Genomic DNA, 18,567 nt, shown 5'->3' on the forward strand with positions numbered 1-18,567 from the left:
TGTTTAGGATCATTGTCCTGCTGAGGACCTGCTGTAAGTCAAGTTTTGTCTCTTCATCAGATTACCTCACACCAAACTAGAATAGTTTGGTATAAAATTAAGCCCAAACAATCATCATCTACTGTATGATGGCAAGGACATACTGTATGATGTATGAGGTGTTTAAGCATACTCTACTCCACTCTGGATCTAAATTTTAATCCGAGAGTCCTGTTGTTTCACAGACCTCCATGATCCATTCATCTTCTTTATGGACAAAATGTGGTAGTAAGACATTTATTCTTTCTCTAAAAAAATCTCAGAGTTTGAGATGGATTTCATTATGGTTATTTTTGCAAATTTTTGCTTTTGACTTTCTTAACATCTACTCCAATGAAGACTTTAGGGTCAACACCATAAATATACTGATGACTTAACCCATTTCAAATTGATTGGAAGCACTTTTTCCTTTGAAATTTAATAAAAGCAACAGGGATGTACTTAATTTTCCACACAAAGCTTGTTGTTCTATGACAACAATGGAGAAAATCTGGTGGGGTTTTTTTGTATAATACAACATAGGATTAAAAGATCGGACTTTTTACATAAAACACTTTTCCAAACAGAGAGTGTAATTCATTTTTACCATGGCTAAATATCAACTGTTTTTTGGACTGTAATTATTTCATGAACAACTAACTTGATTAGAAAAAGCAAAATTATTTCAGAAAGTTGGCCAGAACAATCAGACTTCCTAACCTACTGCAGGCTTTTTTTCTTTTTTGCAGTGCAGACAGACAAACTGCTGAAATGTACATGGATGGCTGCCACATATCCAGGCATAGGTTTGACATCTTGATAAGGAATGTGACAGTGATAATAAAAACAACAGACAGAAATGATGCATGGCACATGGTACAAAAGAAACAAACTGACAGTGAACTCTGGGAGTACAACCCCTGGCAAAAAGTATGGAATCACCAGTCTTGGATGAGCACTCATTCAGACATTTCATGCTGTAAAACAAACTCAGATCAAAAACATGATACAATATTAAGGTCGTTCCAAAGTGCAACTCGTTGGCTTTCAGGAACACTCAAAGAAATGAAGAGAAAATATTGTGGAAGTCAGTGAATGATACTTTTATTGACCAAACACAGGGAAATAAATATGGAATCACTCAATTCTGAGGAAAAAAGTGTGGAATCACTCAAATTGGAGGTAGAAAAAAAAGGACACACCCAGTCTATTTCCTTTCCCTAAATGGACACCTGCCCCAGATTAGATGTGCCCGTTAGTGTGCAGTTCAAAACACCTGCAGTCATGACACCTTGGAGGGCTGCTGGACCAAGTGGAGTGGTGAGAACCATGGCTCCAACAAGAGAAATGTCCCTTGAAACAAAAGAGAGGATTGTGAAACTTCTTGAAGAAGGTAACCCTTCACGCATGGTTGCTAAAGATGTGGGCTGTTCACAGTCAGCTGTATCCAAGATATGGACCAAATACAAACAGCATGGAATGGTTGTTAAAGCCAAGCGTACTGGTAGACCAAGAAAGACATCAAAGCGTCAAGACAAACAACTTAAGGCCATTTGTCTTGAAAACCGAAAAAGTACAACTAAACAGATGAAGCATAAATGGGAGGAAGTTGGAGTCAATGTATGTGACCGAACCGTAAGAAATCGCCTAAAGGAGATGGGATTTCAATACAGGAAAGCTAAACGAAAACCAGCATTGACACCTAAACATAAAAGAACGAGACTCCAATGGGCTAAGGAGAGGCAATCATGGACTGTGGATGACTGGATGAAAGTTGTCTTCAGTGATGAGTCAAGAATCTGCATTGGACAAGGTGATGATGCTGGAACTTTTGTTTGGTGCCGTTCCAGTGAGATTTATGAAGAGGCCTGCCTGAAGAAAACAACCAAATTTCCACAGTCCTTGATGATATGGGGCTGCATGTCAGGCAAAGGCACTGGGGAGACGACTGTGGTTAATTCTTCTATCAATGCACAAGTTTACATTGACATTTTGGACAGTTTTCTCATCCCTTCAATTGAACAGATGTTTGGTGATGATGAAATAATTTTCCAAGATGACAATGCATCGTGCCATCGGGCAAAAACAGTGAAGGCATTCCTTGAAGAAAGACACATTCAGTCGATGTCATGGCCTGCAAATAGTCCAGATCTCAACCCAATTGAAAACCTGTGGTGGAGATTGAAAAAAATGGTCCACAAGAAGGGTCCAACCAGCAAAGCTGATCTGGCAACTGCTATCAAAGAGAGTTGGCACCAAATTGATGAAGAATACTGTTTGTCACTCATCAAGTCCATGCCTCAAAGACTGAAAGCTGTTATAAAAGCCAAAGGTGGTGCAACTAAATACTAGTGATGTATTTTGAATGGTCTTTTGTTTATGCGTTTTTCCATATTTTCCATATTTATTTCCCTGTGTTTGGTCAATAAAAGTATCATTCACTGACTTCCACAATGTTTTCTCTTCATTTCTTTGAGTGTTCCTGAAGGCCAACAAGTTGCACTTTGGAACGACCTTAATATTGTATCATGTTTTTGATCTGAGTTTGTTTTACAGCATGAAATGTCTGAATGAGTGCTCATCCAAGACTGGTGATTCCATACTTTTTGCCAGGGGTTGTAAATTTAATGCTGTAAATCCTGAGACATACTGCTTAATGGAGATAGATTTAGCTGCCAAAATCCTGTTATGGAGAACAGGAAGTTTAAAGTTTAAAGGGAGGGCACAAAAACTACTGTAGGTCACAAGGTTCATTTGTGCATGCGGGGAGTTCATCTTGATAAAACTTTTAAGATTTGTGGCCATTTTTATCGTGATAATAAAAAGGGACAGTAATGACTTCACTTCAGGCAAATTGCCCTGTGGAGCATGCTTTCAAAATCTCTTTCAGATGCCTCAGACAGAGGTTAAACATCAGACAGGATCCAAATGGCTGTTCAAACTATTTCCACTTAAAATCCACTCCTCTTTAATTCAGACCAATAATGCACTGTGTTCATTAAATTTCCAAATTAAGAGGCCTGATTAGATCTCTTATGAAACTGCTCATTTGTGAAATAATTCAAAACGCAGCCAAATAACAAATCCATGATGAGGAAATATGTGTGTGTAATGCAGCAGAGATCCTTGTGTCTGTGTGTGGTCAGAACTGCTTGTGCATGAAGGCACAAAGGGAAATAGAACACTAGTCAACTGTATATGTAGTGAAGACAGGATCTTTGACGAAGGTCAGCTTTGTATCATCCTGTTTTATTAAAGCAAACACTGCAGGCTGATATGCATCACAGCTGACACCCCCCAACTAGAAACCAAAAAAGAAAACCCAACTTGTTTGTTTGCTCAAAAAAGTGGTCTACTGGAAGCAGTAGGAGGACATATTTACACTTGTATGTGTAACCATAGTGTCTAGGACTTAAAATGTCTTTTTTTAAGTATTGACACCCCTACTCCTTTTTCACACTGTATTATTACTACAAACTCTGTTGCATTAAAAAACAGGTAAAAAATGTCTTCATCTGATGCTTCATAGAGTGGATTTTTTCCCCCTGGCTATCAGATATAAAGGGTGACAAATTGTATATATATATACTAAACTGTGTTTAAGTGTAGTACCTGCAAACCCGGATTTGCAGAGACAATTGAAGCCCCCGGGGAAGTTTTGGCAGAGAGCCCCATTCTTGCAGGGATTGGAAAGGCATTCGTTGACATCTCTCTCACAGGCCATCCCAGTGAAGCCCTCAGGACAGGTGCAGGAAAACCCCCCCACAAGATTGTGGCAGGTGCCACCATTGTGGCAAGGCGAAGGCTGGCACTCGTCGATGTCCATCTCACACAAGGCTCCTGCATATCCCGGCCTGCAGCTGCAGGCATATGGCTGCAGAGGGTGGTTGGAAACCAGGATCACAGGGACACTTTCCTCTGTCTTCATATCAGGCCCGACACTAAGACGCCGTTTGCAGCTGCCCCCGTTCTGGCATGGGTTATGTGTGCATGGATCATGGTCTACTGCATCTATTTGCACCCCACTCTGTCTGTATAAAATGTCTTTGATACTCTGGAAGAATGTGGCCACGCCGCTGGGGTTCACATATTGTCCATGGCCCCGTTTCACAGCTGCCATCAGAAAAGTCTGGTTGTTGAGCTCAAATGCTCCATAAAGCAACACCCCTGTACCTAGTCCTGCTAGCTGAGAGTTGGCAATGCGTAAGAAGCTGAGGTAGTGATTTGTGAGAAAGCTTTTGACTCCATCAGAGTGCAGTCTGATGAGAATGCTGTTGTCCACAGTGGCATTGTTGAACCCCATGAAGAAAACTTTGGCTGTGTTACTGACTGATCCATGGACACCATCACTGCTACGAATGGCTAGTTCAAATGATCCATCCGTTGAGCGAGCTTTAGATTTAAGGTTGCATGTCCCTGTAGGGATAGTGAACAGACCTGAAGATGGAGGGATAAGGGAGCAGTGGAACCGATCATGGATGTCAGGATCTTGTGGTCTGACATCTCCCAAAGAACCTCCAGCAAAGGTGTTTCCAAAGTAGTAGACATAGATGTCCATGGACCGGGTCTCTGAAGGGTTGTCATTCTGATCATTTATCTTGACGTGAACTGTTCCAGTAGAGGACATCTGAGGCACACCAGAATCCTTGATAACCACGTAGAGGTAGAAGTCACTAATCTGCTCTCTGTCAATCTCACGGCTGGTCGTTAGGATACCAGTAGAGCTGAGCCTGAAGTAGCTGTTGGCAGAGCCAGAATTCAAAAGACTGAACAGAAAAGGGCCCTGGTTAGGGGGAAGATCTGGGTCTGATGCTGTCAAGGTTGTAACTGAAGAGCCTGCTCTCTGGTTTTCCATCACCTCAGCATAGGTGGTTGTCAATGTTGGGCCGTTGTCATTGATGTCTTCCAGATTCACAATGATGATGGTGCTACCGGTGGCAGGGGGAGTGCCTGTATCGATTGCCAGAACTGTCAGATTATAAATAGGAGTTGTCTCTCTGTCTAGCTGTGCAGCCACAGACACCTGGCCTGTTTTTGGATTTATTGTGAAGACATTTGTATTAAATTCAGGAGCGATGGAGTAAGAAAACCTGCTCCAACTGGGGACTGAGTCTGAATCCTCAGCACTTACAAAAGTGACAAGCCCCCCAGGGGATAGACCTTCACTCACTTGCACATCATACAAATCTTGAGTAAAAACAGGTGGATCATTGGCATCAAGTATAGTGATGTTCACAAAAACCTCATCAATATCTGCACCATGGATACTTCCAGCATTTTTCGCCAAAACCTTTAGAGAAACTTTCTCTTCTTTCTCACGGTCTAAAGTACCTGTGACATAAATCTGACCAGTCATCCTGTTGATACCAAAGCCTTTCTTTCTGCTCTTTCCAAAAATGAGATAGTAAACCACTCCATCCGCTCCCTGATCCCGATCACTGGCGAACACTTCTCCGACAACTGTACCTCTTGGAGCAGCTTCTGAGATCTCAAAGTAGTACTGTTTCGAGACGAAGCGAGGAACATATTCGTTGGCTCCCTTTAGCTGAATATTTATGTTGGCGAAGCTGCAACGCTCCTCATCTGGGATGTTGAAAGCCTTCACTGTTAAATGGTAGATCTGCTTTGCCTCATAGTCCAAGAAGCCCTGGGTTGTGATGGTGCCGGTATTAGGATCAATAACAAACAAGTCACTGTCTGATGACTGAATTACATATGCAATGACAGCATTCAATCCTGAATCTCTGTCTGTAGCATTCATTTTGAGCACCGTGGTGCCACTGGGAACATTCTCTTGCACATAGGGGAAGTACTCATCAGGATCAAAAACAGGAGGGTTGTCGTTCACATCAGTCACTTGAACAGTGACTGAGACATAACTTGTTTTGGAAATCCAGCCACCATCAGAAGCAGAAACTCTTAGTTCATACTGTTGTTGTTTTTCATAGTCCAAAGGACGAGCTAAGGATAACACACCTGTTTTACTGTTTAGTGCAAAATACTCCTCATCGTTACCAGAGGTTATACTGTAAGTGATTAGGCCATTCATTTCTTTATCTTTGTCTCTTGCAGACAGAGTTCTTATTGCTGTTCCCACAGCAAGGCTTTCAGGTACTGTGGCTGATATTTGACTTTGTGAGAACTCTGGTGTGTGATGATTTTCTTCTGTCACTATAATCCTTGCTGTCGTTTGTGCAGACAGTGGAGGGTTTCCTTTGTCCCTTGCAGTGATGTCAATAAGGAAAATCTTATTTATATCTGACGTGAGGGAAGAAGCGACTGTTACCCACCCACTGATTTTGTCTAGTTTGAATTTACTTGAACTATTTCCTCCTGTTATAAGGTACTCAACCTCAGAATTAAGGCCAAAATCTTTCCTGTCATAGGCTGTGATTTTCATCAGTCTGGTGCCCACTTTGACACTTTTAGTTACAGGGGTGAAGTAACTGGTGGAATCGAACTCAGGAGGATTGTCATTACTGTCTACAATGTTTACAATCACTGTTGTTTCACTCATTAAAGGCTTCACCGCTCTGTCTGAGGCTGTCACAATAAAGCTATGCCTGTTTATATTCAGACTACCAGGACCAGTTGAGTTCTGATATTTCAACTGTTGCTTAATGAACACCTCTCCAGAGCTGGCATTGATTCTGAAATACTCTGACTGGGATCGGATGAAGTAAAAAATTTTGCCATTAACACTCTCATCTGGATCTGTGGCTGAGACCTGCGTGACTAATGAACCCACCTCTGTGAGTTCAGGGTAGTCCAGGTAATAAGACGGTCGGCTAAATCTTGGCGCATTGTCATTTATATCTGTAATGAAAATTGTTACGTCTGTGCTTACTGTCCAGCCAGAGTCATGAGCAGACACTTTAACGTTGTAGTGATCAGTGTCTTCTCTATTAAGTGGCCTGCTGATAGTTATATCCCCTGTGTTTGGATTAATATTAAATGGAAGGCTATTATCTGTCACAGAGTAGCGGCTCACTGCGTTTGAACCAGCGTCCTCATCCGTTGTGGTAACTCTGGTAACGGTGTAGCCAACAGGTGCATTTTCAGCCACTGTTGCACTAAATATTTTTGAAAACCTGGGAGCATTATCGTTCACATCAAGCACAGTAATTAGAACCTTAACTGCCGTGCTTTTTGGTGGTGAACCTCGATCTGTGGCTTTCACTTTTAGTGTGTAAAGTGGCACTTTCTCTCGGTCCAGCGGCCTGGTGGATCTTATCTCACCAGTGGCACGGTTGATGCTGAAACTGTTCTCCTTGTTGCCCTCAGAAATGGCATACTCTAGCTGTCCACTGGCACCACTGTCCAGATCAACAGCTGTGACCATAAGGACACTCTGGGGTGAAAGGTTTTCTAGTATTTCAGCGTGAAATGGGTCGTTGCCAAACACCGGATGGTTGTCATTTACATCCAGAACTGTTATCTCTAATTTCTCATAGGAAGAGTAAGGGGGGAAACCTTGATCTCGGGCCTCAATCCACAGAACGTACTTGGAAATCTGCTCATAATCAAGTGGATGTCTAATCGATAACTCCCCTGAAAGCTGATCTATGTGAAAAGCATTATCAATATTGCCACTTGCTATGTAATATGACAGTGGTCCACCTCTCATAGAGGAGCCTGTTACTGTTGTAACAATGTGGTTTATTGGCTGATTCTCCAGAAAGGTAAATGCCCGTTCCTTTAGCTTTATTACGGGGAAGCTTCCTCCAGTGACAAATCTCACTGTCACGGTGGTCGAATCCATTCTTGGGTTAGCTCCACCGTCCTTTACGCGAACTGTCAGGGTAACCTCTGAACTGCCAGACAGCCTCTCATTGGCAGTGATGGCACCTCTTACTGGGTCAATCTTAAATTTCTCAGAGTTTCGACCCATCAGGGAGTAGTGTAGCTGGGCATTAGAGCCTGCGTCCTCATCTGTGACAGTGACAGCAAAAACCAGGGAGCCTAAAGACAGAAATGGACAAGAAAAGAATGATATGTTTGCTCCTAAAAAATTAAACTGTGTAAGACAGTAATATAAGCTCTACTTCTTAAGAAAACAAACAAAAAAACAAGCATAACAGTGCATGAGTAGTTAAGAAACATAATGTTTCAAATATGCTTTTATTTGGGTGCGGGCTCTAAAAAGTTTTCTAGACTACTTAAACTAAAATTCACTACCATTATGTTTCAGCTCTTAATTTTCCTTTAAACCTGGAATTAAAGGGTATCTCTAACTTCATAGCATTTTGATCAAACAATACAAATGCTTACAAATGAACATGCGGCGCCACAAGCAGCTCTTACCACTAATGGGTTCAACACTGGTTCTCATATAAGTCACTGTCTTTGAATAATGACTGTTTGAGATTTGCATTTATATCTAACCGTACAGAACTATTGATACATGTTCCTGCCTGCCTCGTGCTACCCAAAAAAGGTGGGAAATACCACAGAAACCATTGGTCCTAGTTAGTAGATCACTCAGCAGGTTCTTGACCGGTTCATTAATAAACCATCAAGTAGATTGGAATTATTTTCTGCTCTGGCATCTTAGTAAATGCATTTTCTGTATGCAAACATACAGATTAGAATGTGTTCATTATGTGTTCAATATCTTAATTTATTTAAATAGTTCGGTTTTGGAAAGTAAAGCTATCATTGATCATCTGTCTCAAGTTTTTATGTCTGCTGATGATAATAGCTTCCACCTGATTGGTATTCAAGTTCATAGAGTACAGATATTACTACATCAGTGCATCAGTTTATAACCATATCGATGCATCAGTAGAAAGCTACATCAATGCAGCGTGGTAGGAAGGTGATCAGTCTGCAAATCTGCTGAGGACTGCAGAAAGATTTCTTTACCAGCAACCTGTGCAGTTGTCTGTTTTGTTGACTCTGTTGCCTCTCACATTGCTCTTGACACTGCTCTGCAGATTCACTATGGGGTTTTGGTTAGGTTTTTTGCAAGATCAGTGACCTCACTAAAGCAAGTATCAGTGCTTTTGGCAATGTGGGTAAGTGTCAAGTCCTCGTAAAAACAATGAGATAACTTTTTTTTCCCATATAGGTTGTCACAGAAAGAAGTGTAATGAGGTTCCAAATTTTGCTTTTGCCTTTTTACTCACAGCTGAAAAGACTCCCCTGATCATCACTGTTTCGAAACTTTACTTTGGATCTCAGGCAGCTTGGATTCTGTGCCTTCCTCTAGACTCTAGGACTTTTATTTCCAAATAAAATACTGAACATTTTTCATCCAAAAAAAACTTCAAACCACTGAGCAACAGTTTAAGATTTTCTTTCCTTTGCCCTGGAGTGGCTTAACACAAGCAATGAAACTGTTGTGAACTGGATATGTCTGTATTTGGTGGCTTTTGAAGTTCAGCAGCAATCCCCACCTTGTTAATGTCTTCCAAAAAACCAAGGCTTTAATCCACATTTATTGATTGCTTAGAAAAACCTTCTGTATTTTATATTCCTTATGGATACAAGACAATCAATTACTGATGGACAACTGGTAAGTCAGCAATCTCCCTTAAATCTTTTAGGTTATTTCAAAACTATTCAACGCTATTTCAAATATGCATATTTTCTGTTGGCCATATACAATGTTCTAATGTTCCGAGTAAAACCAAATTTTGCCTTATTAGCTTTTGGTTACAATTATTTAAGGCCCATAGAAATAATTGTTTTAAATATATCCCTTTTTGTGCAAAAATCTAGTAATGGGTTTTATTTTTGACTTTAAATTAGGAAATATATCATACCTAGAATGAGTGATTTTCTAATGTAAACGTTTCAAAAGGACAGTGGGGTAAGTGCGTTACCAGGTGCAAAGTGAGACATTTTATGGCCCCTGACTCACCTGTTGTGGTGGAGGTAGGGATGTGGGTCACATAGGGGTGATGATGGAAACGTGGAGGGTTGTCATTGATGTCGGCCACCGTCACAGATACAGTTGCAGAGCTGGACAAGCCCTCCGGCTGCCCTCCATCTGTTGCAACTACCAGCAGCTGGTAATTGGCCCTCTCCTCTCGGTCCAGGAGGGAGCTAGTAATAATCTGTCCTGTTGCAGGGTTGATAGAGAACTGGCCGTGTCCCCCGCTAAGACTGTAGCTGTTGGAAACACAAAGACGGGAGTTAATGCCATTTGTTTATTTAGCAAAAAAAACAAATACAACTACTTCAGCAATTGAGGCACATGAATACATACACGTTATTACAGTATGGGTTAAATGTCCATATAAAACAGCACTCAAAGGTCCAAGATTAAACATATCGCTAAGAATTGTCACCTTGTAGAACAATTTCAAGGTTGACTAAAACAGTTGAATTCTTTTTTTTTTCTAAAGACATGCTGTAAAATCCGTGAGCTAAGGGGTTATTTCATTTATATCAGTTAGCCACTTCTAACATAAAGCTCACCCGTAACAAACAAAAAGCAAACATGCAGTATAAAAAAATGCATCTTTGCATTAATTCTGGTTATGTTGGTCTGATATTTCAACTCACTTCTGAAAGTGAAGAAATATTTTATAGCATTGTATGTTTACCAACATCAACAAAATGGTCATGGTTGAAATCTGGGTAAAAAAAAAAAAAACTTCTTGAGAACTGCATGGCTCATAATGTAACAGGAACATGCTATAAACTCGTGCTATAAACTCATCAGGATTGGGAACAGAGGTAGCGGGGGCCACTTCTGCTCACAAAATAAATATTGCATTTCATCCTTTAGCTTGTGAGTCTCCATCAGGATATCAGACTTGAATGTAAACTGACACATACATGTACACACCAGTGCATATTTTGAAAAGTGTTCCCCTGCAGAGATAGCACGACAAATCGTGGAACAACGTGTGAACTTCATGCACAGCTTATTTGGACATCCTCCCCAACATAAACCGTCCACAGATGCTTGTAGTTCAGCTCATGTTTTATGTTAAATGATCTGTGAGAATGAAATCTATTAAGTAAAGGTAACCGGTTCTGCACTCCATAAAGGGCCTCGAACCCCTGATGGGCACCATCTCCTACTGTCATCAACAATTAACATCCTCATTACTGTGTTTTGGGAAACTGGAACACGCTGTGGTATCCCCAATGTGTACTCAGTGGGGTTGCTGAGGAAAGAGGTGGGGCTGAACCTGAGTCAGCGTCCGTCTTTAGAGAGATCAAGCCAGAGGGTCTTACACCCCCCCCCCCCCCCCCCCCCCCCCCCACCCAAAATGGCAGGAACTGTGATTGGAAAAACAGCTTTTATCCGAGCTTGGAAAAAGCAGCCCATTCAAAAAATTTGTTTTTTGCTACAACTCTGCAAACTAATGCATTTCTTCAGAAACAGTTTTGGAAACACACAATTATTTCCTTATGTGAAATCTTTAATTAACTAAAAACTATTTATTGTAATGTATGACATTATGGAAAAATAATAATTCAAATTTTAGTAACCGCCTCATTGTCAAAATTAACACACTATATTGGAATAATTATTGACGCATAAAAATTAAGAAAAAGATCTACAGAAAAGCAGAAAAAGAAGTCAATATCTAGATAATTGCAGCTCCTTCATTTTCGGCTCATTCTGTTGTTGATTTGCTGCTGTGTAAGAGATCCTTATCCTGCTGTTGACTAGGCTTGAAATATGTTTTGGCTCTTGGTCTGATTACTACACATTTGACTCTTAAATACTATGGTATAATGAAGACTATTGTTGCTCATGGTTCCATGGAACCATGTAGCATCGAATAAATAGAATGCAAAATGTTGACAGTTGAGGCAGCTACCTAATAGAGCCCAAGAATTTAGCAGTACCTCATGGTAAAATAACAGCTCAGTTTGGTAAAAGAACAACCAATAGTATTTAAACAAAATTATCTACAGCAATTCTAATTTCTAGTTAGTCCATCGCAGAGCCTCGTATCAAACATCGGGGAAAGGAAAATACCCGTTGCTAACAAATGCAAACAGGGACACAGCATCACATTAAAGGTATAGTGGATGGTGTTCTTTTTTCGGGTGGATCGTCTAAATAAGTGGTCCTCCTAATTGTCAGTCATTCTGGAGAAATGTTTACGTAAGGCCGCCCTACGTGCTTGTCATCAGTTAGCTTTCTTTTTCTGTGCATGCTCGCCTTTCATTGAAGCTCGCCTTTCTCGCCACTGTTCTTTCAAAATGGCCGTGCGTCATAAGATAAAAAGTGTACAAGCAAGCTTTTATGAGCGATGCAAATAGGAACTTTATAGGCGTTCCCTCTAGGGAGCAGGTACAGGGTTGTCCATGTGTATTTTTGGAGAGTGGAGAGGGCAGGCCTTTTCAAAAAGTTTGGGAAAATCCTCCCCTATACCTTAAAAAACCAATCAGTCAACCAATCTAAGTATTATAATGTTGTTTCAACTTAGACTGAGACAAAGCATCGCTTTCACTAGTATCAGTATCAATATGACCATTACTGATAAATCTATCAATTTAACGGACATATATGAATGTCTCAGCAGCTTTAGCTTCCACTTCAGTAAACACCAACCTTCATACTGTACTACTACCACTGTTTTAGTCTTAGACCACTTGGACTCAAATATGTTTTCTTTTTTTCATTGTTTACACACTTTGTTGGGAGGTGCTATGTGGGTTACTTTGTTTACCCTCTGCACACTTGCGCTTTATTATATCTCCATTTCTATTATAAATGTACATAGAGAGTTTTACAACAATCACAGATAATACAACAACAGGATAATCATAAAAAAAAGTTATATGCAACTACCATAAATTAAAAACATATATTAAACATGACCATGGAGCTTTAAGGTTGTTGCTCATGCCTTTCATCTCTTGCAATGTGTCAACACATAACTTAGGTGTAGACAGAAAAGAAGTGTCATATCCTTTGCCTTGACACAGTTGGTAATGGTTGCTGATGGTCCATTAGAGAAGTGTTCTAGTTTACTTTTTTTGCTTATTTTTTTATAATAACTGGTCTAACAATAATTATGAGTTAATTTTCCCCCAAGACTGTGGGTTACATAATAAGGAAATGAGAACACTCTATATTTGAATACCTTATAACGCCGTTTTTGCCCACATCTGCGTCTGAGCTGTTGACCAGAAGCACGTCCGTTCCTGTCGGGGCATCCTCCTTGATAGTTGTGTGAAAAGTGGAAGCGGTAAAAAGAGGAATGTTGTCGTTAACATCGTCCACCAGAACAGTTACCGTGCCCGTACCACTGAGGGATGGAGAACCTGGAAGAGGAGGGAGAAAGAAAAAGGTGAATTTTTTTTTTTTTGTTACTACTACTTTAAGTATTTGCCACTGCAAGCTGACAAAGGAAACACATCTGAATGCCATCATGGCGCATATTTTGTCTTGCAACACAGGGATTTCTTGTAACCGGCTCATCATATACTGCAACATCAAGACTGAGCTGAAGGGTATCGTGAGAGTTCAGCCACACTTTTACTGCTTCGTTTAATTCAAGCCAGTATGTTTGAGTAACGCTTTACATTACCTCTGGTACTGTCACATCGACCCACTTCAGAAGAGAACACATTAAACAGCTCAACGTCTATGAAACCCAATCCTTCAGTTGTCCTTCCTGGGGATTTGGACACCTATAGATTTAATCTCCACACTGAGGGATCTATTTTAAGGAGCACAGCAGTCAGGCAGTGGAATTTGAGCGAGGAGAAGTGCTATTTTCAGCAAAAATCCAAACTTTTTTTCTTCCCAGAACGGGTGATGAAACGGGCCAGGCTGGGCCTTGGGGGGTTGGATTTTAATCAATAGCAGATGAAAATGAACTGCAATGCAGAAAAAAAAAAGAATTTCATACATGTGCCTTGCTTGAGTTGCCCTTTTATAATCCTTCCTCTAGCGGCATGCTAAACTGCCTAATCTATATTCCAAACATAAACAAAAGTTCAGCCTCGTTACTGAGAGTCGCTCTGTGGGATTTGGGGACATCGCTAAAAGCCTGGAGGTATTTCACGTCTTAATGATGCACATATGGCCTATAGAGTACCTGAAGAGGGAGAACAAGCTGAGATCTGAAAGCTTTGAGAGATATTTTCTTCTCCTTTAAAGATAAAGTTCATTCTACCTGCAACTCTTCTGCAGAATATGTGTGACTGCATCAATTATAAAGTGCCAAGATCAAATCATAAACGAGCCATGTGGACACAGCTGTGGAAAACATCAGTTGCTTGGAAAAGTATACCATTGGGGGGCTTGTATTAATAAGAGATTAAAAAAACAAGCATTGGGACGGTGGCCACAGAAAGTATCTTTGCAATGCAAACATGATACAGAGAAAAGAGAGGGCAGAAGAGTCGGGGGTCAGAGGGAGGTGGAGAGACTTTTAATTTATAATTGAGCCTCTACATATAAATAAATATCAGGGGGGGGAATCATTGTCAGAGCTTACAGAACTTACAATTTATAAGTGTTTTTTTTTTTTTTTTTTTGTTTTTTTTTTTCTCCTGTACATTTTACACCATCACTCTCACAGTAATATAAAAAGTAAAGGTGCTCATTAGCAGGTTTATAGTTTGCTTTGAGTTGAAAAATAATGCTTGGTTTCAAATTGGGACAATGTTGCAATCTTTTAAATTTTTGTTGGATCCAAAATACATTTTCAGGAACTTATTTAACTTTTTGGTGAATATTGAACTTATCATCAAATAAAAGCTTAGTAGACACAGACAAACTTGCCTATGTGGAATTCCTTAAAAAGAAAATCGTAACCATCCTGTCAGATCTCAAAAGGAAAAGGAAATTTAACATAAGCTGACAAAAGCCAGATTGGTGCATGAAAATTGTTTGCACCTTACTGCATACCAACATTGAAAAAAACATTTTTCTACAAGAAAGTGGGAAAAAAAAAGCAAACATTTTTCGTACTCCAGCTTAATTAAATTTATTTAAGAAACTTTTTGCTGCCACAAATGACAGCTGCCATGCTTTTCAAAAATACAATTAGAAGCACAAACTGCCTTATTGCCAGCACTAATCGGAGGCCACTTATCATTGGCTGAAGCACTTCAATTTCAGCATCCTTACCAATAAGGTTTATTCAGGTGACCCCTTCATCTCAGACAACTGTTTCCTTAACCACAAAGTAGCCAAACACAGATTCACAGACTGATATTTCACATTAGGTCCAATTTCCTTAAGGCCTTCTAAGATCTAGCAGAGGTACATACATGAGATAGGAAAATCTCATTAACAATGTTCAATTATCATGTCTAAGAAGAGACGTGAAAAACACAAAAACATGAGTTTAGGCTAATTCCAATACCTACTTGTAGTTAAAATACATATAAATATCAATATTATATTTATATCCTGCTTCGGGAGGATCAATGAAAGCTTTGAGTATATGTGACTCATTTTCAATGGAAAACATAGAGCAGTCGCTTCTCTATCAGACTGCAGGGACCAACTGCTGCTGAGTCTGACAACCTGCCAGTGCTTCGGAGGAGTGAGGGGCTCACATAAGCCTTCACTGTTTGCTGAAGTGTAGTAAATTTAAAGCAATTGGTGACTTCACTTCACTAAAGTCTCCAATAACACCAAAAAAGTGGCCAGATTGGTCAGTAGTTGCATAAAAAAAAAATAATAATAAATAAAAAGAAATGTCACTAGAAGAATAGTTTCTATATATGGTGTAAAAGTTATCAAGTTTACATCAGTGTCCTTTGGCATATTTTGTTCCTCTTGCAAACATTGAAAATTGCACAGCAACAATCAACAATTTTTCATTATTCAATTATTTGTCTGCATCCCAAATTGTCATACAATTAGACCTTCTTTAAAAACAGAGAGATGAGTGGAAACTGCATAAATTTCTCTTTGACACAATAAAACTGATATGAAAAAAAACAGTATTTTGTAGACAAGTTAATCGCTAGAAATTACACACATTTTCCAAACATCAGTATTCATGTTCAGTTTAGTTTGAAATAAAAAAAAAAGCATTCCTGTATGGAAATGAAGTGGTTGCAGATGTTAATAGCTGCAGTCAGGAAGGATCTCTTTAGTGGTCTGTCTTACTGCAGATCAGGGGGAGCCTTTGACTGATGACACTCTGCTGCTGTTCAACAGTCGCTTAAAGAGGTTCTCAGTATTGTCCATGTATTGTTCTTTATTTTGTGAAATAATATTAATTATTTGATAAAAAACATTATAATTAATCTTTGTAAAATATAAGTTAAGATGAAGTTCCTATTAGAATTTGGCATTGAATTATTTCTGTGACTGACTAGCGGAGCTGTAAGGTCATTCAAATTCACTTGTGTGCCTAAATACACAAGTAAATCAAGATTTTATAGAGAAACACATAAATTAAATAAATAAGAATAGAGCATGGCAACATTTTAAGTTTTGTAGGAATAAAAGAAAAGCCTAGTAGGTTTCAAATTAAATCTAACCAAAGATGAAATAACCAAAAGACTCATCATATTTTTCCACCTATTTTAGGTTCAACCAGTTCATGCAGTTATATGTTGCATTAATTTTAATATTGGGAGATTATACATATTTCCCCCCCACACACACAAAAACAAGAGATAAAAAAAGGCTTTTTTTATTCTGAGCAAGAATTTGACCTATCAAGACCATGTAGGAGTCTTCTGCTGAAATAAAAATAGCGATAAACCAAAACAATATGTGCACACCATGTTAAAACATATAGCAAAAACCCAATATTGAGTATAGAGCTAAAGGGATTTCTGCATAATGTACAAAAAAACAGAGCTTTTAAAGCACTGTTAAAAAAGCCCTAAAAGAAAAACAAATAAAATCTACTGCAAGTGCTTTGGCTGATGCACTAGCTCTGGCTTCCCTGTGGGCAGAAAGCAAAAGGAAACTTTCCCAACGAACATCAACAAAACTTAAGATTACCGTTGGGTTTGGAGACCCCCGCACTCTCTTTCAGGAAGAGAAAGGGGATTCCTCTGAAAATGGGATTTGAGTTAGTTTACTGGAACCTCACATAACAGCCTGGCTTTATGATAATAAACAGAAATTTGACCTGAAGCTTGTAATGTACCCAGATTTTTCTGGTCAGAACAGAAGTGGCTAACATGCACATTGAGAATAAACACAGCTGAATTCCAGAAGCAAAACAAATGGCACAAACAGAGCAATCGGTAAACAGTTTTCCTCCTAAAAAGAGAACCTGAAACCATACCACACTAAACCTAAGTGACTCATCACCACAGTGAGTCAACTTTCTAAGACTTTGCTGACTTTTGAATGTCCCCATGTTTATAAGTGTCCTTACACAATGTTGAAATCGACGTGATTATGTGTTTTCCTTTTAAAAGTGTTCATGGAACCTAGAATCCAGATGGTAAACAAAATATTATAAAATCATCACCAGTTTACACAGTAAAATCTAACCTATAAATATGTGTTAAGTGCAAATAAGTATCTGCATAAATGTAAAACTGTCCTGTTGTAAATTAATTATAACAGAACAGTTGAGTGATGCAGAAGGATTCAGGAAGAGTAGTTTGACCAAAATGAGAAAATTATTATACATGGTCATTTCAGCTTTCTGTTTTCACTGGACAAACGTGTTTTAGGATCATTGCAGCCTTAATGCATTTCAGTATTACCTGAAATGCATTATGGCAGCACTGATGCCTCAGCAAAGGCCTGGTTTTGTCATAAGCTAGGGGTGGAATGCATTAATCAATAACCAGTTTTGAACCATGTTGTGAAATCCAGATCGAGCATTAGTTTGAATTAAGACTTCTTAATTCCCTATTCGTAAAACATAAAATTAGCACCACATAAAAATGCATCCATTCCTCTTGCTAAAGGGCTTTTCAGACCATAGTGTGGTGGATGGCAGTGGGTGTGCTGCAGCTGACTGTAGTGCTTGTACTGTAGAGCTCACTGTTTCTGTCCCAAACATCATGTAAAACATGACTACCTCACTAGACCTCACTCTTAATACGAAGTTTTATTGAAACATTATGCTGTTCTTTACTCTAATTTACAGTTATTCCTATGTAGACTTTTAAGTTTATTAATAAATAGAATTTGCGCCTGGTGTACCCCATGGTACCAAAGAACAGGACATTCCTCACAGCTGCCATAGCCTTTCACTCAGTTTCTAGTGGTCACTAAAAACGTACCCTCTTGTTTTATAAAATGCTTTAAAAAATCTTTTGTCAGTAGTGCTGTTTTTACGCAGGTTTAAAACATGCAGCAGGAGTCAAAAGGGAGTCACTTACTGTAAATGCTTTGCATTAACAAGCAAATGGATGCCTTGGCCAGTAACGTAAGAGCTTTTTTCACACTACAGTAGCGTCGTCACAGTAAATTGGCGGGTATGATAATAGGTCTTAGTCTAGTCAGTATCTGGTAAATCAGTTCTGGCTTTTTTCACACATAACCTTGATCCAGTAAATTATCACTTAATTATTAGATAAGGTTGTAAATGTGAAAAAGGCTATATTCTTTGGGAAATTCAGATGCAGAAATTGTTAGCTTTTACCTCATTTGTTCTCTGGTCTTTGTCATTTGTGGAAAGATGGCCT

The 18,567-nt window shown here is 39.3% G+C and overlaps 1 protein-coding gene across 1 annotated transcript in view; it reads right to left on the reverse strand.

The window, feature by feature from the left end:
* LOC119798822 (protocadherin Fat 4) overlaps window positions 1–18,567 on the reverse strand; it is a 143,213-nt gene that overhangs the window by 23,835 nt on the left and 100,811 nt on the right. The window contains exons 7-9 of the mRNA XM_038308451.1: window positions 13,080–13,260; window positions 9,884–10,134; window positions 3,631–7,980 (exon numbers count right to left, since the gene is read on the reverse strand). Of these exons, the coding sequence (XP_038164379.1) occupies window positions 3,631–7,980; window positions 9,884–10,134; window positions 13,080–13,260 (4,782 nt within the window). The remainder of the gene's footprint in view (window positions 1–3,630; window positions 7,981–9,883; window positions 10,135–13,079; window positions 13,261–18,567) is intronic.

The sequence above is a fragment of the Cyprinodon tularosa genome, unplaced genomic scaffold, assembly GCF_016077235.1.
Source record: "Cyprinodon tularosa strain WSP-4 unplaced genomic scaffold, ASM1607723v1 ctg117, whole genome shotgun sequence".
NCBI classification, from domain to species: Eukaryota; Metazoa; Chordata; class Actinopteri; order Cyprinodontiformes; family Cyprinodontidae; genus Cyprinodon; species Cyprinodon tularosa.